The sequence below is a fragment of the Orbilia oligospora genome (assembly GCF_000225545.1).
Source record: "Orbilia oligospora ATCC 24927 unplaced genomic scaffold scaffold00079, whole genome shotgun sequence".
Lineage (NCBI taxonomy): Eukaryota > Fungi > Ascomycota > Orbiliomycetes > Orbiliales > Orbiliaceae > Orbilia > Orbilia oligospora.
In genome coordinates this window covers 340992-363623 of record NW_011645636.1, presented here as the reverse complement: position 1 = coordinate 363623, position 22632 = coordinate 340992, and the positions used below count along the sequence as shown (strand labels likewise).

The 22632-nt window shown below is 45.2% G+C and overlaps 11 protein-coding genes across 11 annotated transcripts; 6 read left to right on the top strand and 5 right to left on the bottom strand.

Moving 5' to 3' along the window:
- Window positions 1–369: 369 nt before the first annotated feature.
- Window positions 370–1468, bottom strand: AOL_s00079g129 (uncharacterized protein; the record flags this gene model as incomplete). Its single annotated transcript, XM_011124004.1, has 3 exons — window positions 370–675; window positions 765–1172; window positions 1253–1468. 3 exons carry the CDS (start codon window positions 1466–1468, stop codon window positions 370–372), a joined length of 930 nt encoding a protein of 309 aa, XP_011122306.1.
- Window positions 1469–3744: 2276 nt separating this feature from the next.
- On the bottom strand, window positions 3745–5190 carry AOL_s00079g128 (uncharacterized protein; the record flags this gene model as incomplete). The annotated part of the gene is made up of 1 exon (XM_011124003.1): window positions 3745–5190. The coding sequence occupies one exon, from the start codon at window positions 5188–5190 to the stop codon at window positions 3745–3747; it is 1446 nt and encodes a 481-aa protein (XP_011122305.1).
- Window positions 5191–6413: 1223 nt separating this feature from the next.
- AOL_s00079g127 (uncharacterized protein) lies at window positions 6414–7372 on the top strand (the record flags this gene model as incomplete). Its single annotated transcript, XM_011124002.1, has 5 exons — window positions 6414–6423; window positions 6532–6546; window positions 6634–6717; window positions 6806–6995; window positions 7096–7372. 5 exons carry the CDS (start codon window positions 6414–6416, stop codon window positions 7370–7372), a joined length of 576 nt encoding a protein of 191 aa, XP_011122304.1.
- Window positions 7373–7870: 498 nt separating this feature from the next.
- Window positions 7871–9545, top strand: AOL_s00079g126 (uncharacterized protein; the record flags this gene model as incomplete). The annotated part of the gene is made up of 2 exons (XM_011124001.1): window positions 7871–7894; window positions 8211–9545. 2 exons carry the CDS (start codon window positions 7871–7873, stop codon window positions 9543–9545), a joined length of 1359 nt encoding a protein of 452 aa, XP_011122303.1.
- Window positions 9546–10036: 491 nt separating this feature from the next.
- AOL_s00079g125 (uncharacterized protein) lies at window positions 10037–10501 on the bottom strand (the record flags this gene model as incomplete). Its single annotated transcript, XM_011124000.1, has 3 exons — window positions 10037–10231; window positions 10305–10386; window positions 10452–10501. 3 exons carry the CDS (start codon window positions 10499–10501, stop codon window positions 10037–10039), a joined length of 327 nt encoding a protein of 108 aa, XP_011122302.1.
- Window positions 10502–10928: 427 nt separating this feature from the next.
- On the top strand, window positions 10929–13336 carry AOL_s00079g124 (uncharacterized protein; the record flags this gene model as incomplete). The annotated part of the gene is made up of 2 exons (XM_011123999.1): window positions 10929–12568; window positions 12640–13336. 2 exons carry the CDS (start codon window positions 10929–10931, stop codon window positions 13334–13336), a joined length of 2337 nt encoding a protein of 778 aa, XP_011122301.1.
- Window positions 13337–13743: 407 nt separating this feature from the next.
- AOL_s00079g123 (uncharacterized protein) lies at window positions 13744–14400 on the top strand (the record flags this gene model as incomplete). Its single annotated transcript, XM_011123998.1, has 2 exons — window positions 13744–13872; window positions 13996–14400. The coding sequence occupies 2 exons, from the start codon at window positions 13744–13746 to the stop codon at window positions 14398–14400; spliced, it is 534 nt and encodes a 177-aa protein (XP_011122300.1).
- A 633-nt stretch (window positions 14401–15033) lies between these two features.
- AOL_s00079g122 (uncharacterized protein) lies at window positions 15034–15731 on the bottom strand (the record flags this gene model as incomplete). The annotated part of the gene is made up of 4 exons (XM_011123997.1): window positions 15034–15200; window positions 15281–15312; window positions 15379–15449; window positions 15696–15731. The coding sequence occupies 4 exons, from the start codon at window positions 15729–15731 to the stop codon at window positions 15034–15036; spliced, it is 306 nt and encodes a 101-aa protein (XP_011122299.1).
- A 683-nt stretch (window positions 15732–16414) lies between these two features.
- Window positions 16415–17466, bottom strand: AOL_s00079g121 (uncharacterized protein; the record flags this gene model as incomplete). The annotated part of the gene is made up of 6 exons (XM_011123996.1): window positions 16415–16589; window positions 16682–16771; window positions 16859–17031; window positions 17148–17198; window positions 17297–17372; window positions 17453–17466. 6 exons carry the CDS (start codon window positions 17464–17466, stop codon window positions 16415–16417), a joined length of 579 nt encoding a protein of 192 aa, XP_011122298.1.
- A 370-nt stretch (window positions 17467–17836) lies between these two features.
- Window positions 17837–18655, top strand: AOL_s00079g120 (uncharacterized protein; the record flags this gene model as incomplete). Its single annotated transcript, XM_011123995.1, has 4 exons — window positions 17837–17849; window positions 17989–18080; window positions 18165–18211; window positions 18325–18655. 4 exons carry the CDS (start codon window positions 17837–17839, stop codon window positions 18653–18655), a joined length of 483 nt encoding a protein of 160 aa, XP_011122297.1.
- Window positions 18656–19502: 847 nt separating this feature from the next.
- On the top strand, window positions 19503–21001 carry AOL_s00079g119 (uncharacterized protein; the record flags this gene model as incomplete). Its single annotated transcript, XM_011123994.1, has 5 exons — window positions 19503–19708; window positions 19845–20018; window positions 20082–20159; window positions 20219–20884; window positions 20947–21001. The coding sequence occupies 5 exons, from the start codon at window positions 19503–19505 to the stop codon at window positions 20999–21001; spliced, it is 1179 nt and encodes a 392-aa protein (XP_011122296.1).
- Between the last annotated feature and the right edge of the window lie 1631 nt (window positions 21002–22632).

Genomic DNA, 22632 nt, shown 5'->3' with positions numbered 1-22632 from the left:
TTTGTTCCTGTGCGCCTTTGACCTTGTTGCTTCTTAGCTCCTTAGCTTGTTCGGTTTTCCTTTCTTTCTTTCTTTTGGAAGAAAACAAAATTAACAAGATAGAAAATTTTTACAAGATTACGAGATAAAACGGTACCGGGATTTGGTTAGCTAATGAATTACATACTCAAAGAATTCCTTTTTCTTCGGTACTTTTGACCCGGCGTGGAGGACTAGCAGTGTGCATGGTCTGGTGCTGCCTATAGCTTCAAGCTAGCGCTCGAACGGTATCCGCCAGCGCAAACATCCAGAAAAACCAAGAGATTGTTCTATATGTATAGAAGATAGGTAGTACTTAAATAACTATATATGATGTAATGGGAGAAAAGATTAATGCCCTCCAGAGCCTCTTGCGAAAATGCGAACACCAGCATCGCTTTCATAAAACAGCATCTCCTTTTCTTCCACTATCCCTCCCGTTTCCCCCAAATTGCCTGCACCTCTGGTGACCTTCAGTACCCCACTGATATCCTTTGCCACTCCCGTATCTAGTAGTCTAAGTGATAAAATAGCATCTGCTGTATGTCCCAGCGATATCACCAAATTTGCATGCGATAGCTCTAGTGGTGTAGAAGATGGTGATGTCTGCAGCAGTACCGAGTCCGATGGGAGGAGGATTGTAGTTGTCGAGGATATCTGTACACCGGCACGTTAAAATCCACATTTATGATATACCTATGTAGATAGATAATATTCTTAAGAGACGCCGAATAAACAATACACACCTCTCGTAAGTCATATACCAAATCCTCAACCACTCTCACATCCACCCCCGCAGCAGCAATTAGCACTTCCAATCCTTCAATCACTAACTTTGGCTTCACTCCAGTCGAACCAAGCTTCTGCAATGTCGACTTTATAACATCCAACTGTCTTAAAGCACTCGGAGATGGAGATGGCCCTAGTGATATATATTTTATGGGGTCTGTAGAAGTTGCTGCAGATTGTGGCTGCTGTGTCTGTCGAGGTGTTATCGGCCCTCCTCGAGACGGTATCACCCCTACCCGGGGCGGAGCAGAAGCCGTAGGAGGTAATGATGGTGCCTGCGAAGGTGCAGATGGAAGGAATAGCCTTGAGAAGCCATCTATGAACGTCAATGTCCCCTTCTTGAGGTGGGATGGAAGGTCAAGGCCCTATACAAATAGCTTCCATTAATACTTATGCTATCATAAAATACTATCGATAAAATGTTGGGGAAGAAATAAATACATACATGCCTCTTCCCGCCCTCTCTAAAATAGGCAAATTCATTAATAAAGGAAACAAATACGACGTTTTCTCCGTTTGTAAGGCTATGATGGAGAAGACTGTATGTGAGCCATGAAGGGGAAGTACCCAGGACAGATGTTATGAGGAGAAGTTGGGATTCTTGAGGAAGGAAGTGAAATGATTGTCCGAGAATTTCGGACGGGGTGGGAAGTTTTGACATTTTTGTGGTAGTCTGTAGTCTACTAAAGTTGAAGCTTAGATTTTTGCGGGTATTAGAGCTATGCATATACAACGAAAGGTAGAATGCAAAGCTAAGTGGGATGAGATGAGGCTCTGTTTAGCCACAGACAGCCAAAGTGGCTGGTGTTGTGGTCGTGATTAGTCAGCTTCCAACAAAATTACCACAAATTCAACACAGCTTCAACACAAGACTGAGTATGATATCATGTTGATATGTGGTAGATCAAGAATGGGGTTTCCGATGGTATCGATGAGCTTACGAGATGCGGAAGCATGAAGAAATACGCGTATAAAGCCAAATATTTAGAATACATAACACTTCTCTTGTCATCAAACGCCTTTATAAAGATATTGTGAATTCATTGGAAATCATCTTCCTCACGATAAGTCGTCCGATTGGCGCCAGGATACATTGCTTCCAAGGGCCTTTTTAAGGCAATAGGAAGTATATGTTATACATACTGAGATTGCGCTATATAATTCTTTGTTTAAGCTGCAGAAAGGAAAAGCCCTTCCTGTATAGTGTATCCTCCAGAATAACTACCCGGTATTGCCAGTATCAAGGTTTGAAGGTAGGATCTATCTCTCTATCTATGCAAATATAGTCAGCTTCTAATTACTTATATAAAAGTATTACAAGCTGGGAAAGTAATAATCCTGTTAAAAGTTATCTGTAAGACTAGTGGTAAAGTCTATGGTTTAGTGATTTCAATTCCTTGATGGGGTGGATGATCCTACGATGAAGACTGTTGAAGATGTCATCATCGTCTCATTGCCAAAGCTGATATGTCATTCTAGGAACATCCTGCACTCCCCATCCCTCATAACGAAGTTTCCCAAAGCTGAGGAGATGATCAATGTAGCATCATCCATCCTTCCCCTTTGATGCTCAGCATCCCACCACATGATATCATCGGCGATCCCCCCCCCCTCCCCCTCAACCTCACCAACAAAAGATTCCACAAATAGACTTCCGAATCGATCCCCAAATCTATCAAAAAAAGGGATCCATCATTCCATCCTTTTGAAATCCTTGAAGCTATCGAGAATCGAACCCCTGTTCTTCTGCAACCCTTCTCACGATCCCCATCCCCAATAAACCCCCTTCTCCAAATCCTTCTCTTTAGCATCACCCACAAAAAAACCATCATTAAGATCTTTTTATAAAAGCCAGCCGCTATATCAGACGCGTAAATAATTGAAAACTTCGGGATTGAATAAGATAAATGAAATGAAATGTCAGAGCCCAGCTTCAACGAGGAATAAAAGATAAAGTCAAGTTTAGATGAAAAGAGAATCGAAAGAAATTTTGACAAAAAGGGTGGGGCCGAAGCCCCTATGAACCTAACCATCAGACCCATATCTTCCTAGTCTTTGGAAGCCCGAGGATTTAAGGCACCGCTCCAATCTGTGGATATCTCCCGAAGGATATACTAGAAAGTTTGGTGAACCCTCGTTATAGGCTTCAGTCCCGAATTAGGAAGAACCCGATGGAGGTGGCACAACTGGAACTATTTTGTTGGCTTCTAACCAACTGCACCATGAGGGCCGGAATTGATATCTTTTGTGAACTTTAGAAAATATATAAAGGGGATTCGGCGGCCCAGCTCGATCGATCGGCGGTTGTTGGAGTCTGAGATGCTGGATGATCATGAGTTGGCGTCATGATTTTCAAAGGATAGTGCAGTGAATGTCCAAAGTGGAGTTTATCTTTTGTTGGATCTAGCTCGGCGGTGGAAGAGACATTTAAAAGAATAGAGGCAGCATGCCTCTTCTTACTCTCTTCATGCTTCATTTCTATGTATGCCTACTACTTGATGCATTTACACAAACATCTACAATATATGATATTGGCCTGGCAATCTGATATCTACAGGCTTCACAGTGTCCCGCTTAATATACGTTTCGATTTATTTTGAAATGGTTCAATTTATGAGAGTTGGGGCCTTCGGATTAACTTCATTATATGCATTACACACACAATCAAAAGCTTACAATATTTGGTATGTCTATCTAGGCTCAAATCCTAGGGGTTTCTAGCCCAGGATTCGGTTATTTATGTCGAAATCTCGAAAATTGTATATCGAAGTATTGTCATTTGAGGTTTTTATTAATAAGTGTACTAACTATACTATATGGCGATTTTAAAATAAACATTGAAAAAATTTATACATTCTAAAAGATAATCCAAGAGATGCTGATATCAAAACTAAAACGGCAATGGTACTATTTATGCTCTTTGAACCTCATCAAAAACTACTTAGGTAGCGCAGAAGCTACGCTCGGATCCACCGCTGGCTTGGAAGGGAAGAGAGGTTTATTCTTATTCGCATCAACAATAGCCTGCTGCTCAGGAGTTAGGGCGGGAGGAGGGCCCAAAGCCTCACTCTCCTTTGCGGCATATGGGGGCAAAGCTGGCTCGACCAAAGCAATAGGGAAGAATTTAAGCATATTTATGCCAGCGACAGGAATAAGGGCGATAGTTGCTGCAATATCGAAGGGATTCAGACCGGGAGCCCACAGCTGCATACTTTCTGTGGGAAGATCGACTCGACCGGGTTCAATACTAGCGGTTCCTCCATTGATGATTGCATCTTTGGTCAAGGCCCACGCTACGTTGTTGTAAAGCACACCTGAGTGACCATGTAGGACACCGGCCGGTGTGAGCGGGCACCGCTGCTGTAAGTCAAAGTTTAGGACACCTACACCCCGTTCGTCTTTCATGTAAGCCGATGCCAGATCACCAATCTGTGGCTGGACGACTTCGTCGTAGAATGAGGAGTAAATTGAAGTTGTGGGAACATAAGCCGAGTCGCCGCCGTTAGCGCGTAATGTGCGGATGAATTTAGACCAGTACCACTGGTGTAGAATCGCCGGTGCGGCAGTGATTGGAGGGGCTAGAAGAGTACCATGAAAGTCTGCGGAGATGGCAACGAAGTTCTTGATCAAGTTGCGTGTGTGTGGCCAGTATTTAAGTGCCCATTGGATAGACAGGTTCCCCTGGGACCAGCCAATGACTGTGATTTGATGCTTATTTATATCGGCCTCTGAGTAGCCTCGGTATGTTCGTAGCCAGAGCCAGTGCATTGCATATGCAACGTACTCAGCGTTTTTGGGCGACTCGTCGCACATGGCGCCAGGAACGTTCACCCATGCGAAAGTAGCAAATCTAGGGCTGGCATTCCTTAATAATTTGGCAAAGTTATGATGGTAACAGCTTCCACCATATGATCCAGTTCCCGGTACAAGAAGGACAGGGTTCAAGTCAATGTATTTATCCCAATCTTTGTCCAATTGAATAGCAGCCTTCAACTTGTCCTCTGAGATGCTATAGTCCGGGGTCTCGGGGGGGATAAAACCACTAGGATGCCTTACGACCGGTAATCTGGGGTGGTTTGGCGAGGTCACCCTAGGGTGTATCCCTCCGATAGGCGGGAAGGCGCCGTTGTTGTTGTTATCTGTACTGTCAATACCGGTGGGGATGATGCCGCCGCCGATAGTGGAGAGGGCACCACTAGTAGCACTTTTCAAGCTGGGCATACTAGGCATGCTAAGACCAAACCTGCTTGAAGGCGCGGTATCTGGTACGGGTGCCGTTGGTGCGGCAGCTGCCGGTGCAGCAGTTGTGGGTGCAGCAGTTGGTGCAGCAGTCGGCGTCAAGGCCGATGCGGCCTTTTGCTTCAGGTACGAAGAAAGACTCATCTCGATCGTTCTTAAGGTCTTTCCTGTATTTATATATAATATATATTGTGTCGATTCGAATTATGGTATTGGAAAACGATTAGGCTACAAGTCTTAAAGGTCCGAATATATGCAAGATAATTTTATAAGTTTGGGAGATTGCTTGATGAGACTCAATGATATAGAAGCCCCTCCGAGGAAGATAGGATACAGAAAGAATAGAAAATTAGAAGACTGACTATACCGGCATAGGTTGATATATATATAAGTGATTCGAATTCATAGTCGTTCAAGTTACCCCACTCTTGCCCGTATCGTTTTTATGTACTTCTAACAATTCCATCTTAATATCATCTGCAAAATATCGCGCTATCAACTCCAAAAAATTGGTCAAATAAAGCTGCACCGAGAACCTGCGGAGGTTATGGTATTTTCTAACTGGATTGCGGCCTCCGGTTGCGACCTAATCTGCACGCCAAACCGAAGACAAGGTACCGTTATTTAACCAGTGGTGTTAATATAAAGCCAAGCAATTGGTAAAGCAGTGAACAGCTGGATTAACTACTTAAATATGCACATCGGCAAGCACTTGCCTTCTCGGTATCCCGTCTTGCATTAAGGGCTGAGTATTTGATATCTGGCATACTGTTGAGTACTTATCGATGTGATAATAGAATGTCTGATCTTTCTTGTTTCTGGCGGTGAAGCTGTGTTGGGTGTGTGGGATTTTATTGTCTTCACACACACTGTTTAAACTCCTTCAAGGTCTCAACCGTACGGCCTGTGCAGGGCTTTTCTGATTCTCCATGGTTCATTGCATCTGAGCGGGGGAACAGTCGAACAAGGACAATTAAACAAGGTTCAGAGGTCTAACACCCGGCTACCCCGGTTGACCAAGCCGGAGATGGCGGCGACTCATGCTCAAGGCTGTTTTGTCTGGCTTTCATGATCATCTGGTAACAGGTAGTACACATAGTACAATATCAGGATATGGAATCCATGGAAATGGAGTGTGGTTGACTGTGCCACAGTCTTATCCAAAATGTGGCTGAAATTATAGTGTGGCTTGCCTCTATACATGACGTAGGTCTCCTCTGGCAGCGCACATTAATTAATGTTCATTAGAGGTCTAGAGATTGATATCATCTATTCAACATTCAACTTTCCCACTACACCTGTGACTACACCAAGTTACTGCTAATATCCAATCGATACCCTATTGACTCTTCTATATCATCATCGAAATGTCTAGCGGTGAGTTATCCCATATTATATAGATATAGACTTCTTGAGTATGCATATGCATACTAAGTATACGTAAATGCAATGTCTCGGGATTAGACTGACGTTTTGTGCTTGTAGAATCCGTCGACTACTGTAAGTACCCCTCTTGATACCTATATTTACAATCTATCAAAAATGAGTACTTAGTAGTCTCGTATTGTATTAACTTTGGTTATAAAGATGAGGTGTTAGGTATCTCACCCAATGCGACTCGAGATGAAATCCGCAAAGCCTATAAGATGAAAGCTCTCCAGACTCACCCAGGTAATACTATGTATACCAAGCCATCTATGAAATACGATGCGATAAATGGCAATCGAGGGAGTGCGATATTAATAAGAAGTGCATGCAGACAGGGTGCCAGTAAACCACCCGGAACGTCCATCGCGGACCCGTCAATTCCAGCTCGTCAATGATGCATATTACACACTCTCGGATCCGACTAGACGTCGAGACTACGATGCTACGAGAGTACATCGGCGGAGTTCAGGACCGAGTTATGAGCGTGAATGGCAGGACGAACAGTTTGGCGAGTTCTTCGAGTGCGTTTTAACCTCTCATCCAGCCCATATTCATACTATCTATTTCCCACGTTTATTACTAATCCGTACTAATGTACTAATGTTAAAATATGTTCAACAGGGAAATGATGGACCAGGAGGGTCTTCGAAATGAAGTTAGAGAAGGCACCGGCAAGTTCTGGTCGTTACTCGGTGCCATCGCCGGGGCAATTATAGGGTACATCCTGTATGACTTCTCGGGACTTCTGGCGGGCTTATTGGCCGGGAATAGATTGGGTGCCGTTCGCGACAAAAAGGGGAAGAGTGTCTATGAAGTTTTCCAGGAAATGCCCCAGAACGAGAAGATGCGGATTCTGTCACAACTGGCTGCCCGAGTGCTATCCGGCATGACTTCCTAACCTCCTCTTTCCCCTTCCCCCGCCTTACCCCGTGTGTGCGTGCGTGCGTGGTCCTGTATGCACTATGTATACTGCTGTATACATGTACGTTTGATATGATATGGCATGATCTGCTATGCTAAGGGGTGATGTTTTGTTTGTTGGTTGTTATTAGCCGAAGCAAAATCCCGATTCTCCCAACAGCGCTTGCATCGCATCGCATCTTCTCTACCACTTAAATTACTCATCCCATCGTACCACCGCTACTTATCCCTCGACACACGATACTTTGCTATACCTCCCTCGCCCTTTCCCCCTCACACTTCCCCATCCCAGGGCCACATCCACATCCCACATCCAATACTAGCGTGCATATTATTCTCTGTTCCGTGTGCGGGTTAGCGTCTATCCGTCTCAGCCAATACCGGCTTAACGCGTTTACGTATTGTCACGGTTCGCATTCGTGACTTAACGGAAAATAGGAAAAAGGGAAAAATAAAGTAAAAAAAAATCAAAAAAATGTCGGGCGCCAGGACTTCGTTTGTATGTTCTTCTACCTCTCTTTCCCCCGGTCTCGTCCCGTCTGATTCCTCTCACATCACGATATCACCTGCTACATACCTGCCTAAGTAACTTTCGCGCGGTTTTTTTTTTGCCCCCCCTCTTCGATAACGAATTTTATTCTCTTGGAGTTTTTTTAAAACGAAGATAAATCTAAAGATAAAGAGCCTTGGTATTCTTTCGTAGCCATGGCTGTCCCACTCGTACATACCACTATCTCTCCTATACACCTCCCGCCCATTTCGGGTTGAGACACATAGTTAGAAACATCAGGTACTAATCTACCAGGAGAGAACAGTATCGACCGACCGGCCAATCGCGCCGTGCCGTCCGTAATCAACAACAATTCGATCATGACGTCTTCGAAGGCCTACCCATCCGTCGTTGGAACAGACAATGGATGTGGTACGCCAAAAAGAACGTGCCCCCACCACCCCCACCCGAATTGCCCCTACCGAAGGAAACTCACCTCCTAACCCCTATGTCCCAAACTCTTCTCAAAGCTGCTCGAAACGGGACGTTGGGAAAACCACAGGATGAAGAAGCAGCGGAGGATATTTCGACCGAGAAGAAGATAACGGGGAGCACTCGATTATTCATGACAAACAAATGGACGGTTATTGCACGTGAAGATGAACCTGCCGAGCCTGAATATTTGGGACGACCGCCGGATACATTCAGTCGACACAGTAGATTGGTGAGGAAGATGGTTAATGGGAAGGTTATAATTGTAGAGGAAGAGTTGGAGGAGATGTATACTGAGGTTCCAGTGCCAGGGGTTGCTGTGGATGGAGTTGTTGCTTCGCCCGCGCAGCCGATTAAGAGACGTCCACCGCCACCGAAGAGGAAGCCTGGTAGAGGAAGAAAACCTGGGTTTAAGAAGATGGTTACTTTCTCCGAGGATGGCAGGGCTTTGCCGACGGGTGAGGGACATGCAACACCAAGTGGGACAGCTGGAAACGGCGGAGAGGGTGAAGGGGATGGAGATGGAGAAGGAGAGGGTGAAGATGATGTTGAAATGGGGGATGCCGAAGACGGAACTCCTGATGATCAAGATAACGATGGGGAAGACGGGGACGGGGAGAATGATGTCGAGGCTACTCCTCTTGGAGAAGCGGCAACTCTAGAAGTCACGGCGGTGGCGGCAGCAGCAGCTCAGGTTAAGAAGGAAGAAACAGTGGAACCTATGGAGGTTTCATCACCGACTCCAGCAGTTGCTGCTTCCATCCCATCGATCGCTGAGGTTGTCGAGCAGAAGATCAAGTCTCCTACCCCCGTTGCAGCTCCTGCAGCAATCAAGGAACCTACTCCGGAAGAAACGGCCCCCGAACCAGTCGTGGAAGTGGCCCCTGAAGAAGTTCCAGAGCCCATTCCTACCGTCGAAGCTCCTGCTCCAGCTGTAAAAAGTCCGACACCACTTCAACCTCCCACCACCACTACCGAAGAGACAGCGGCGGCAAGTCCATCTGCTAATCCTCTAAAACGCAAATCTCCATCCGATGAAGGAGAAGACGAACTAATCGATAAAGATCTGGAAAACCATGAAGTATCAATTGCAGCTGCTGTCGCAGAGCGAGAGAGTCATGACGAAACATTGTCACCAGCCCCCCCTCCACCAGCTACGTCAGATTAGATTGGCCGACTTTTGTGCTCGTGAGGCTATTATCTGCTTCTCATCTTCCCTCTGTTTTCTCTTGGGTAGCATAATACTTGTTTAATATATACCTAGCGACGGCGACGGTTTGTATCACTTTAATGTTATTTATAGTGACGGATGCGAATCCTGGCGTGCGATCTCTTCTTTGTTCGCCTTTTTTTCTCTGTGTTTCTATTATTTGCCTCATGTTTTCCTAGGTTACTAGATGGACTGGGAGGTTATGGTTTCCCATGATATTTTAAATATAGATAATTTCTATATGTTATGATGCAAGCAATGATATATTTGAATTTCAATAGCAATCCCAAAATACTCCAAATTCAAACGATCCCTCCGCTCTTCCCAAACAAAGCCGATACCAACGTTGCTACTATGCCTTGAGCACTAGCAGCCTCAAATACTATCATACAGAGAATAAAGAATAAAACGTGGTGCATACAAGTACAGAGGTGCCGACAGTACGATGTTTACTGACAGCTTTTACACTCCGGTCCTCTGACTGAATCGACGGTTCCCAATCGTCTACCAGGACCACGAGGATCAGGTCTTCCAGCGCCGCCACCGAACCCGGCAGTACCGTTGCCCCTTGGACCGCTACCCTGGAGGGCGGCGTTGTTTTGGGTTGCGAATGATGAGGATTCGGCGGATCCGTAGGAGTCGAACTATATTTAGTTAGTATGGATGTACTTGATAAACTTAGATACTCTTGGTTACGAGGTTTATAGGAGAACATACGGAGAGAAGAGTGACGAAGTAAAGGCTGACAAACTGGATTGCGGACTCAGTGAAGCGGGTGATTCTGGCAGTGAGCGGTGGGCTGTTGTATAACATTAGTAATGACATAGAAGAAGGCTTGGAATTGTGGTTGAAGGAACAGCTTACCTCTGCATGACCTGGCCGCTAGAGAGGTATTGTTTCGATGGAGTCGACATCTTTTCTAATATTCTTTTCGAAGTCCTCGAGGTTTGGGGTTTCTATTGGTGATGACGGTGGTTGAATGGTGGTTGGTGGTGATGGTTGATGATGATGGGATGGAGATGGTGGGAACACTAACGGTGGCCTGTTATAACGATTCCCGCTGTCGCTTTGTCGCAAACAACTCTACGCGCCACCAACTTGCAGCTTTGAACTTCAACCTCAACTTCAACCTCCCCAGGCAAGTACTGACATTATCAACCAACCAACCAATCAAGAGCATCATGATATAAATCACGAATTATACTAACTAAGCTTGCATCTATTAGGGTCGTTAACCTGCTCACAGGTGTTTCCGACTTCCAAGACATACTTCTGTCAATTGACCTGTATTTTAAGACATGCAAGGTACCGTCCTGGTCGATAGTTAGTGGATAGCGAACAATGCAGAACCATGGAGCGGCCACTCGCCCTCCTCGAGACCCCACCACCGGCCGTTACCTGACGCCGGGCAAGCTGGCCCTCCTCGCCCTCATCTCTCTCTACACCGAAAACCGAATTCCATCTCCTTCCATCATCCCTGTCCTCACATTTGTCCTGCAGCACCTTATCGCCAACCGTGGCCAGCTGTCTACCCAGAATTCCCCCCCTCCGGCCGCTATAAGTCTCGAAGCTCTCCAGAAGCTAACAGTTCAAGAACAATCTGCCATCACCGGCCGTACTATCTACGATCTCCTTCTCAGGAAACTCTGGGAACTAAACTCCTACGATGCTCTACACGACTTTGTTGTCAACCTGGAATCCTACCTCGCAGACCCCAAACAAGCCGAAAAGACCTATATCCGAAGCGATGGCGACCGTAGCTTCTTCACCCGGAACAGCGTTATTGGTGCTTTTATCCGTCGTGCAACGCTCGAGTTCTCACGTATGCCCTTCGCCGAAGCAATCCAGCTATGGCAGGGCTTCATAGCCTACCGCGAACCTACTTTACCCCAATGGAAGAAACGAAACTTAAGTCTGGCCCACTCGACCGGTCAGATTAACACAGTGGATACCTACAATGATAAATTCCTTGCCGGTTTACCCATCGACCACCCACTCGTCCGCCACCTGTACGGAATCGTGGACGACATGAAGGTTCAAGGCGAAAAGGCGCACGGTATGGTTTCTGTCGACGACGTTGAAAAACTTCTCGAATTCCAGGTAGACTGCATGCAACGCCTAGGCACCCGAGTCCCCGAAGGGATGCAAAACCAACTAAAGGCGATCCTGGACAGTAGAGCGTCCAAGCCAAACCTTCAGTACTATGTCGAATTTCTAAATGCCTGGAGGTCAGGCGATTACCAGGGTTCTTTTGAATGTTTACATCAATACTTCGATTACACAATGCATACCCGCGACCGAACCTTTTACCAATATGCCCTTCTGAATCTAGCTATACTGCAGGCAGATTTTGGGTGTAACAGAGAATCGATATTAGCCATGCAGGAAACCGTAAATACTGCGCGCGAGAATAAAGACGTCGCTTGTTTGAATTTTGCACTATCATGGCTGTATCATTTCCACAAAGCACATCCGCAGGATTGTCCGGATGTCATTTCTGCAAGAATGGAGCGAGAGTCACTTAGCTTTTTGAAAGTGAAGGCGAAGGAAAGTGGTATGCACCATTTGCAGTCTATGGCGCATCTTTCGGAAGCAAAACAGGCACTCGCAGGTGCTGAGTCACTGGGATTTGCGTTTGAAAGCCTTTTGAGGAGTTCGCATTTGAACGTATCAAAGGGCATTCAAAACGCTTTTGGATCACAGATGGTATTACAAGCAGCAGTCTGGAGTCGACTAGGCATTAATTATGCTGCCATGCTCGGATGTGAATTGTTTGTGGCCAAATACCGGAAGAATTCGCCGGTGGAGGATCTAGTGAAAGCCCAGTGCCGAACAGCTTTCTTGATCGCACAGAAGGGGAGATTCGAGGAGGCATTGGAAAGGCTGGAGAATATCGATGTGGAGAGTTTAAGGACATTGAAGTATTATCAATATTGGGCTACCTATGGGGGGTTGATCCGATTGAGAAGGGAGTTATTCCGGTATTCCATTCATCCACATTCCCTCCCCGAATCTTTTATCAGGACATATAATTCTAATATAGTTTATACAGCGGCGATTTTACAGCAGCAGAATACAACCTCCAACAGCTCCTATCAGCATCAAGTACAGAGCCCGATTGCATTGCTGAGATCCAGCTCTGTAAAATCCAACTACACATGGCCCGCCACAACTTCTCGGAAGCACTAGACCTCCTAAATACCTATGCCGAAGACATGGAACGTGATAAGGCCGACATAGGACCCAGACTACGGGTTATGCTATACAAAGCCCAAGTGCTAGCAAAATGCGGCAGAGCGGTTAAAGCGTTAAGTTTGACACTTAGAGCTGCTGCTATAGCTTGGAGAGCTAAAATTCTGGCCGTGCTATACCTTGCCAATGCTGTGTTGGCGAATATATTGATACAGATGCACGAGTACGCTGTTGCTTATGCTCTGCTAGACTCGATTATGCCGCAGATATTGGAGTGCGAGGATGCACAGCTTAATGGAACCTGCTTGAGCATTCTGGCAGATGCACAAGTGGGGATGGCGGGGAGAGAAGCAAATGATAAGAAGAAACGGGCGGAATTTCTGGGAAGAGGGTTGGAGATGTTGGATAAATGTTTTGTGGAGTATGGGAAGCTAGGGGATAAGGGGATGCAAGCTGAAGTCATGAATAAGAAGGCGAGAGTGCATAATATACTAGAGAATAAAGAGCTGAGGAATGAAGCAGCGGCGACTTGTATTCAGCTGAAGAAAGGTGGTTGAAATTAATCACTTTTCCTCTGCTTAAGTTTGACGACTAAGATTATTAGTTACCTACTACCTCTTACCTACCTTCCTACTTGTAAAAGGAAAGAACTGGTAACTTACTAGTGGAGGGAGCATTTACAGGCGTTCTTTTTTCTCTTTCTTTTATTTCTTTCATTTTATTTCTTTGGAAGATTCTGAGCATTAGAGCGGGCGTTTTTAAACCAACTTCTTTGACCGTTGTAACCTTCTGATCATAGTCTAATATTACTATATATTATACCAACATCTGCGTTGAGGTTGTAACCAACAGCTTTAGCTTAAGCTCCATTCGATCTCAAGATCAAGTTCCAAACCTCCAACTAAACCCCACCAACTTACCCCAGTAAAGTATACGTACTTGGGGACATCAAAGGACTCCAAAGATGAACGCCCTCTCCGGCTGCGTAGCCTCTCTAACCCTCTCCACCGAAACCCTCCAATCCACAATCGAAACCCTCTCCGCCGCAGTCGAAGACTACCCTCGCGTCTGCAAGATCTTATCTTCAAATCGCGTATGTCAAAACTTCCACCTCTCCCTTCGATGAAATCACCCATACGAAAAGAATAAAAGAAAGAAAGAAAGAAAGACAATTTACTTATATAGTATTTAATAATTTTTTTATAAAAAAAAACAGCACTTCGAACTAATCTCCGCCGGAGAACTAACAACCGCACAAACCCTCCTCTCCTCCACAATCCAACCCGAAACCGACCGTTTACTCCGAGAAACCGAGAAGGCAGTACATAAACTCGAACTCAAAGAGAGGAAATTAATCGCCGATGCGGAGTTATTAGAAACAAGGATAGCAAATACTTTAAAGAATAAATCCGCCGCGGATACTACACCGATTAAGGTTGAGGAAGACGAAGAAGAAGAAGACAGGGAAGAGATTGATAGGAAGGAAGATGCGAAGAATGAAGAAATTTTGAGGAAATTGAAGGCGCAGAGACAACGGTTGGCATATGCGGTTGAAAGGCTGGAGTTGGAGAAACGGCAGAAGGAGATGTTGGTTAAGAAGAGTATGAGTTATAATATTTAATATTGGAGGGGGTATATTTGGTATGGTATGGTCTGTTAGAAGGGAGACGGTTCTTGTATTTGTCCTGTGCGAGCATATGATACCCATTTCTTAGGCATTTTTGATATCCTATCCACTTATTCATGCCTTAAGCTTACGATCAATCTACACTAGTCTAGACACACTCTATAGTAATATCATAGAGTTATTCTACCGTATTATAAGATATCCACATTCAAGGTGGGTCACTTGTTGGACTTCGTTTTAGGTCATTTGGCGGGAACAAAAACACCAGCATATCCATGAATTGATAAAAACCCCATAAAGGACTAGAATGTACATGACAATAGTGGTAGTGGGTAGTAGTGGTGCTCTAGGATAAGTGCAAATCCCAAAAGCTCATTATCTAGAGGGAGGTCGTAAGGAGGAGGAGGAGGCTTTTTGTTCTCTCAGTCGTAAATGCTAACCGACCAGAGCAGCAGGAGAAGGAGGAGAAGGAGGAATAATGATCATGACGACAAGAAATCGGTATCATGCATTATATAAAGATAAAAAGGGAACACAGAGAGTAATAGTGATAATAATGGACATAGGTGGAAAAAAAAAGTACGAAAAAAAGAGGAAGAGACACACGGCGCCAGAAAATTATCAAATTTACTCCGCCTTAGCAGCCTCTGGAGCACCGGTCTTGGTTGGTCCGCGGGCGTTATGTGGAGTACCAGTCTGGAAACCGTTCTTGAACCGTCTGCTGACGGTCTTGAGGTATCTCATTCTGCCGGTACCGGTGGTCTTTCTTCGCTTAGCCTTCTCGGACCAGTTGTCTATAATATTTCGAAAAGTAATTAGTATGACGAGAGTCTTTGTTTTATAGTTCGAGGGGTTCGAGGGTATCATGTCGTACACTTTCTTGTCTTAGCAGCTGGGTAACCGCATCTAGAAATCTGATGTTAGAATCCGAAGAAAAACCCGACTTTGAATATTTTGAAGAATTGAACATACGATGAGCAGGTGTGCTTCTGGATGTGAAGCGACCTTCGTCCGCAGCGACGGCACAGAGTGTGCGATTTGTTCTATAATCCAGCCCATAATCCATCAGCATTCATCTCTCAGCTTCAAAGCCGTAGCCTTCCCGCATCTGCTGCCAGCCCTCTATCTTTCTCTCCAATTCTTCAATTAACATGTTGCAATATCCTTCAATATAACCATCTCTTAAACCATCTATCCGAACATCGAAACCCATTGATTCCCTTGGAGAAAAAGACAGAGAGCGAAAGACAGAGAGGAAGCATCGACAAGTGAATTCCAGGTGTACTAACGTGGCGCTTGCCGAAGGAGCTGGTTCCCTTGGTCATTTTGTCGGATGAGACGGGAATTTCTGGATAGAATAAAATTTTGTCAGAGTTGATGGATTCAATTTGATATGGAAATTGTTCTTCGGAGAATAGTACATACGGAGGTGTCGAAAAGGGTGTCGATGGGGGGATGGGTATGTCGTCGATGGGGTCGTCGGATAGGTTCTTTCAAGGTCAAATTTGGGGTGTTGAGAACTTTCCCACACATTCGCTGGGCGTTTGTCCCGTTTGGTGGCAGCTGCTTTTTGTGCCCTAATGCTCACGTGACTGATAAGATAAGGGTATATTGGGTCAACGCTTTTCCTTTCATGGAAGTTATGAGATTTTGTACCCAAATATTCATTGGTATCAGAATTTTCACGGCTCTGGGGAGTTTTGATAGTTTACGGTTTATTTCTTATGAAGGAGAGTTGGTAGTTATTTGTTTGTTCATGTAAATTTTCAGCCTGTGGTACTAATAGCAGACTGTTTTTTCGGTGTCATTGACCTTCATATGGGGACATTAGAACCGTATAATGCGGAAACCACCCGTTAACAAAAACCCCAGATACCCCAGCATAACAAAGAGTAGCTTCTAAAAGGAAAGATAAGGGTGTGAAAAGTGTGTGTGAATTATGATATACATAAAAGAAAAGGAGTATAATGCTTCAAGGAGGGACGAAAAGATGACGAGACGAGATAGTTTATTCCTCATCCTCATCATCACCACCCTCACCACCCTCACCGGCCTTGCTTCTCTTTCTCTTGGTACGACCGGCACGGCCACCACCGAATGGAGAAGTCAAAGCGAAGTCAATGTGCTTCTGGGAGTCAAGACGGACAACGAAGGATGGGACGTTGACGATTTGCTTGCCAACACTGCATAGGACATCAAACTGTTAGAAATTTTGTCCAACGAAAATAATATACAATATGTATATGTATAAGAAAATAGAGAGACTACTACATACCGGATGTGACGTTGACGGATGAGGACACGAGCATGATGTATCGACTTGGCCAAACCAAGCTTGTAAACCTGGGTTTGTAATCTTCGCTCCCTATTCACATAACAATATCCGATTAGTATCCCATATACGGCAACGATACCATCCCATCTTTAGGCAGAATATAATATATAAACTTACAAGAAATCTTCGATCTTCAAGGCCAAGACGTAATCGAGCTTCATACGGGAGTCATCGAGAATACCGGCACGGACCAATCGTCTGATCAAAGCGTTACCTTCGAACAGACGCTTTGGGTCCTTCTCGTCGAGGGTAAGAAGCTGACGGGCAGCACGACGAATCTTGGACAAGGTCTATTGTTTCGGGAAAAAAGCGAGCGTTAACCAACAAGTCATCATGATGCCATGAAGGCATAAGAGTGGACTGTATGGGCTGAGAATGGATTCTCAGGGCGGGTCATTCAACGTACGAGCATGACACGCCACACTTCACGCTTGTTTCTGAGACCGTATTCACCAACCTGTATAACCAGTTGTTAGTATATATGTTATCTTTTTTTCTTCATATTGAATTATAGGATTGAGAGGAGATATAGATATCCCGTTTCCTGCAACGTACGATCTTCAATTCGGAGTCCAAACGAGCGGACTCGAAGGGACGACGGGGGACCTTATAGGTCTTGGAGTAGGTTCGTCTATGGTGATATCCAACGTTAACATTCCGATTATCCAATCTCTGGTGAATACGAAAAAGTCGGTAACTGGCGAAACTTACGGAGCGCGAGGCATGCTGGATGGTTAGTAAGAGCCTGGGTAGTTGAAGCTCGAAGGGGCGGTCGTATGTCGTGAATAGAGCTGAGGTTGGAGATTGAAGATTTGGAGATGGTAGTTTTCGCCTAACAGAAAAAGTTGTGTTCCCTCGCAACTGGGAGAAAAAAGACAGTCACTTGCTGCCCTGATTGGACTGCCAACTAGTCCCAAACAGGGATGGTTGCCAAGACCGCACCACAATTTGTCGGCAACACCAAAATCGATTCTCTTGCTATCACAGTCGGATTCAAACATCTCCAATCCATCCATCGACAATCCATCGACACTCCCGCTACCCCCCGTTCTATCGAATCTCCCCATTCCCTCACGATACCTCTAATCCGACACAATGGGTAAATCAGGTACGGACAACTTCAACTTTTCGCCGGTTTTTACTCCAGTTTTTTTCCGACTTTGAAAAGAAGATGATGAAGAAGACGTGGAGGGTCGGATGATTGATTGATTGTTGGACTGGAAGCTAAACGATGGATTGATTGATAGGTGGTCTCCGCGCTGGTACTCGCTATGCCTTCTCCCGGGGCTTCAAGAAGACGGGAATGATCTCCCTGTCGACATACCTCCAGCAGTACAAGGTACATTCAAACTCGAACGAATCGTTGGTCGATATATATACGAAAGAATGATGGAATTCTGATGTTTTATGGAATCGCTATTAGGTTGGAGATATTGTCGATATCAGAGCCAACGGTGCTCAGCAGAAGGGGTTAGTCATACCTTGCGGCGGCATTATCACCATCTCTCTTTGTCCCAAGAGAGCTTGCCGTCCGTTTGAATATTGGGAAATATGGTAGAAGAGGGACTAACTCTGCTATATAGTATGCCATACAAGGTCTACCACGGAAAGACTGGTATCGTCTACAACGTTACCAAGTCCTCCGTCGGCGTCATCGTCCACAAGAAGGTCGGCAACCGCTACATCGAGAAGCGTGTCAACATCCGTATCGAGCACATCCACCACTCCAAGTGCCGTGAAGAGTTCGTCCGACGAGTCAAGGAGAATGCTGCTAAGAGAAAAGCAGCCAAGGAGAACGGCGAGCACGTCCACTTGAAGAGACAGATCCCTCTCCCAAGGGAAGCCCACACAGTGAAGACGACCGATAACCTGCCCCAGACCATTGTTCCTATCCCATACGAGACAACAATCTAATTTCATTTTATTTCATTTTCTCAAAAGTTTTTGGGAAAAGGAACTGTTGTTTCTTCGGCTTCTTATTATATACTACCTTTTTTTTTAACTTGTCGAGCTTCTTTTTCTTTTCCTTTTTTTCACGTGGTCATAACGGCGTTTCTTCTCTACGACTTGATACTCATCCTCATCCTCATCCTCTCGCCATACCTTGAACCGCATCAGACACATCCTAGAACCTCTACCTTATACTCATCCTCTACTGTGCCTGTGTATATCCCTCCTGTCAATTATCTACGATACCGATAATGGATAGTCATGATACGACTCTCATGAAATATGCTGTGCCCGTATAATACCGTTTACATAAAATTTTAGATCTCGTAGACTAGGCTAGACTCTTTAGAATATAATAAATAATCCGTACACCGCCTAAGCCAAATCCAGCAAAAACCAAAAAGTCGCAATTTTTTCGTCATACCACCCGGGAGAGCTCAGAATACCAGTGGCCAAGAATTCCATCCAAACGAGCAGGCATCGTGGTAAATCAGCGAATGGGAATGCCTGGATTCATTTCGGGCTAACTGCATGTGGGGATCTTTGGCTCCAAAAAATTCGGCCGCCCAAATACAAAATTTTGCGAGACAGACAGCTTCAATAGCGACGCAACCTCCCAAACCAAAAAAAAAAAAAGAACCTCACAAAATTACTTCATCTTCCATTCCTCAACCTCCGAAAGATGATAACTCCAGTCTCAATCAATATTCTATAACACATTATCCTCCGTACACTTCTCTCCCTCCCTCCGTAATATCAACCTTTCCGTGGTTCCTGGTATCTCGATTGTAGCATAAAATTTTCAGCAGCCATGGGTCTTGGACTGGCAAGCTCGGACGCCTCAGCGGCAATTCACGTTCCACCACCACATCGTCATCACCATAGAGAATCCCACGAACCTCGAAACCTCTCTATCGACAGGGAGATCGGTGCTGCTCTTCCTCGTCCCGATGTTGAACCTACAAATACAACCAATCCGTTGGTTGGGAAGTCTTTTGCTCATTTTATCGCTGGAGGGTAGGTTTTTTTCTTTTCTTTGGGCGACACACACCCCACCACGCCACCTTCCCGCAACCCCACCGCGGGGAGTGCAAAATGGGGTTGGTGATGCCACTGGAAGTGAACAAAGGGCTAATGTTTCTTGTGAAATCAGGGCTGGAGGAATGAGTGCTGCGATTGTTACATCGCCATTGGATGTATTGAAGACAAGGTTACAAGGAGACTTCTATAGAAGCCGAATTGCTGCCAGAAATGCCGCTTTGACTGGACACGAAAGTGCTGTCAGTATGGGACTACGGCATTTCAAGGAAACATTTCAGTTATTAAAGTAAGCTATTCTAGACTGAATTACTCTTATTAAGGTTTATAGAGTGCTAATATAAGTCCCCAGTGAGGTTTACAAGCTCGAGGGCTGGAGAGCTCTTTTCAAAGGATTGGGGCCAAATTTGATCGGTGTCGTTCCAGCACGGTATGTCTTCCATATTTACTACTCTTCAGGCTTAATTTCATTTCTAACGATCCTCATAGATCAATAAATTTCTGGACATACGGAAACGGCAAGCGGATCCTCGCCGACAACTTCAACAATGGCCAGGAATCGACCGGCGTCCACCTCACCGCTGCCATCATCGCTGGCCTCGTAACCGGCACCGCTACGAATCCCATCTGGCTCGTCAAAACTCGTTTGCAACTAGACAAGGACACTGCTCTCGCAAAAACCGGTTCGACTTATTCGAGACAATACAAAAACTCATGGGACTGTATCAGGCAAACCGTCCGACATGAGGGTATTCGCGGATTATACAAAGGTTTAAGCGCAAGCTACCTTGGTGTTACTGAGTCGACGTTACAATGGGTACTCTACGAAAGAATGAAGCTCGCTCTTACGCATCGTGAGGAGCGAAGGATAGCCGCTGGATTGGAGGAGGATTTGGCGGACATCACGCTTAGTTATGTTGGGAGGGGCGGTGCGGCCGGTCTGGCGAAGTTGATCGCTACGGCCGTGACGTACCCACACGAAGTAGTAAGGACAAGGTTGCGTCAAGCACCTATGAGCGATGGCAAACCGAAGTACACAGGATTGGTACAGTGCTTCAAATTGGTATTGAAGGAGGAAGGAATGGCATCAATGTATGGCGGTTTGACAAGCCATGTTTTGAAGGTGGTTCCTAGTTCGATGATTATGTTCGGAATGTGAGTATACATCACCCTAAATTGCCTCTATTAGCATGATAACTGACATAAGTGACATCTAGGTATGAAATCATACTCCGAATGTTAGGCACAGATTCCAATCTCTCGAAAGCTTAGAAGCCATCAATGATATTTCTAGCTATGGCTGAATACACAAATCACTTATGTTTCCAACGTCTCTACAGGAGACCAAAAACATTCATATTAAACCGGCGTTAGGATACCCTTATCTTTTTGAATATTTTCCTTGCGGGGCTCTAATACTTCTCTCCTCAATCCTGGATTCACTCCTTTATTCGAACTACAACTCTACATCTGTAAGATAGCGACACACGGGAATAACAAACCAAAAAGTTATTGATTTTTCTTTTTTACAAGGGGTGCCCAGGTGTCAAAATCAACTTCGGGCTGGGGGCAGGGAGATGTACATAGCTCAAGGATAACTGGATACGAGGAGCCACACTGATAGACATTGGCGGAGCTTGCTTTTTATTGGGGGTGCTTCTTTATTTGGGGAGTGGCCTGAAACTTCTTGAGAATTCTGTATATAATTAACTTCTTGATACAAAGGATAGATAAAACATTTTGCCATACAATAATCTCTTTAAGAACGTAACGGATATCATTCCGCCGTCACGGGCTCAGTAAGCTGGGGCTCCGATGGGTTGTTTAAAGCTTGATGTCGTCTTAAACGTTGACAATGTCCACAAGGACAAGGCATAAAGACTGACTTCCATGGTCTCCCCGTCCTATTTCTATATTCCTGCCAATTCACCGAAAAGAACCTACTAACGTCCAGGTTCGCCATATATTCCCCATCCGCCGTCTTCCATACACCCATCTTCGGCTTCTTCTTAGTAAGGTCTACCACTTTCCTCACAGCACCTTGAATTGTATTGAGGATATTCCCTCTCGTCCCTCTATACCACCATCCTTTACCAAACATGTTTCTTCTAATTTTATCCGTCCACGGAACCCCCCACCGATTTCTCGTGGGATCGTAATTCAACGCCGATGGGATATTCAACCCCAACCTCCACTGTGTCTCCAATCTCCCACGAACGGTATCAAACAACATCCAACACCAGCCATATACGAGACAATGGATAGTGCGGGGTAGATTCCTTCCGGTGGGTATGTGGGCCAGACATAAGGTAATGAAGGGCTTTACATTCCGACATGGGTTTGCAGGGAATAGTGTGTCTTGGACGTAATCCGGGGATGTCGGGGAGGCGATTATGAAGGTTTCGTAGGGTATATACCGACCCGGGAGGTTTTGAGGGAGGTCGTGGGACCATGGTTCCCATGAATCATCGATTATCTCGGGATAAGAGGGTGGTAGTTGGCAAACCATTGCATTGATTTCTTATAGTTGTTGGTATGGAAATATCTATAACCTTCTTTCGAACGATGGGTCCGTGTGTCGATCTTGATCTAGATACTAATTCGCCTATGAAGGTCTGAAGATTGATCGAGATTAATATTAGGTATACACAAATTGATGCGATACCATCTAGAACTAGTATTGACGTCGCACCGTCGGGAAGAACTGAGGTCACAGCTAATAGGTCCTTGTGGAACCCGATCAAATAAATGAACGATGTGGACAATATACAAAAATAAGCTCGGAAATGCCTCAGAACGGATAAGCACGCCAGATATTCTCCAGTATGAGCGACACATGCGCACCAAAAGCCACAATATTGTCATGATATATCTATCAATATGCGCATATGCGCTAACCATCT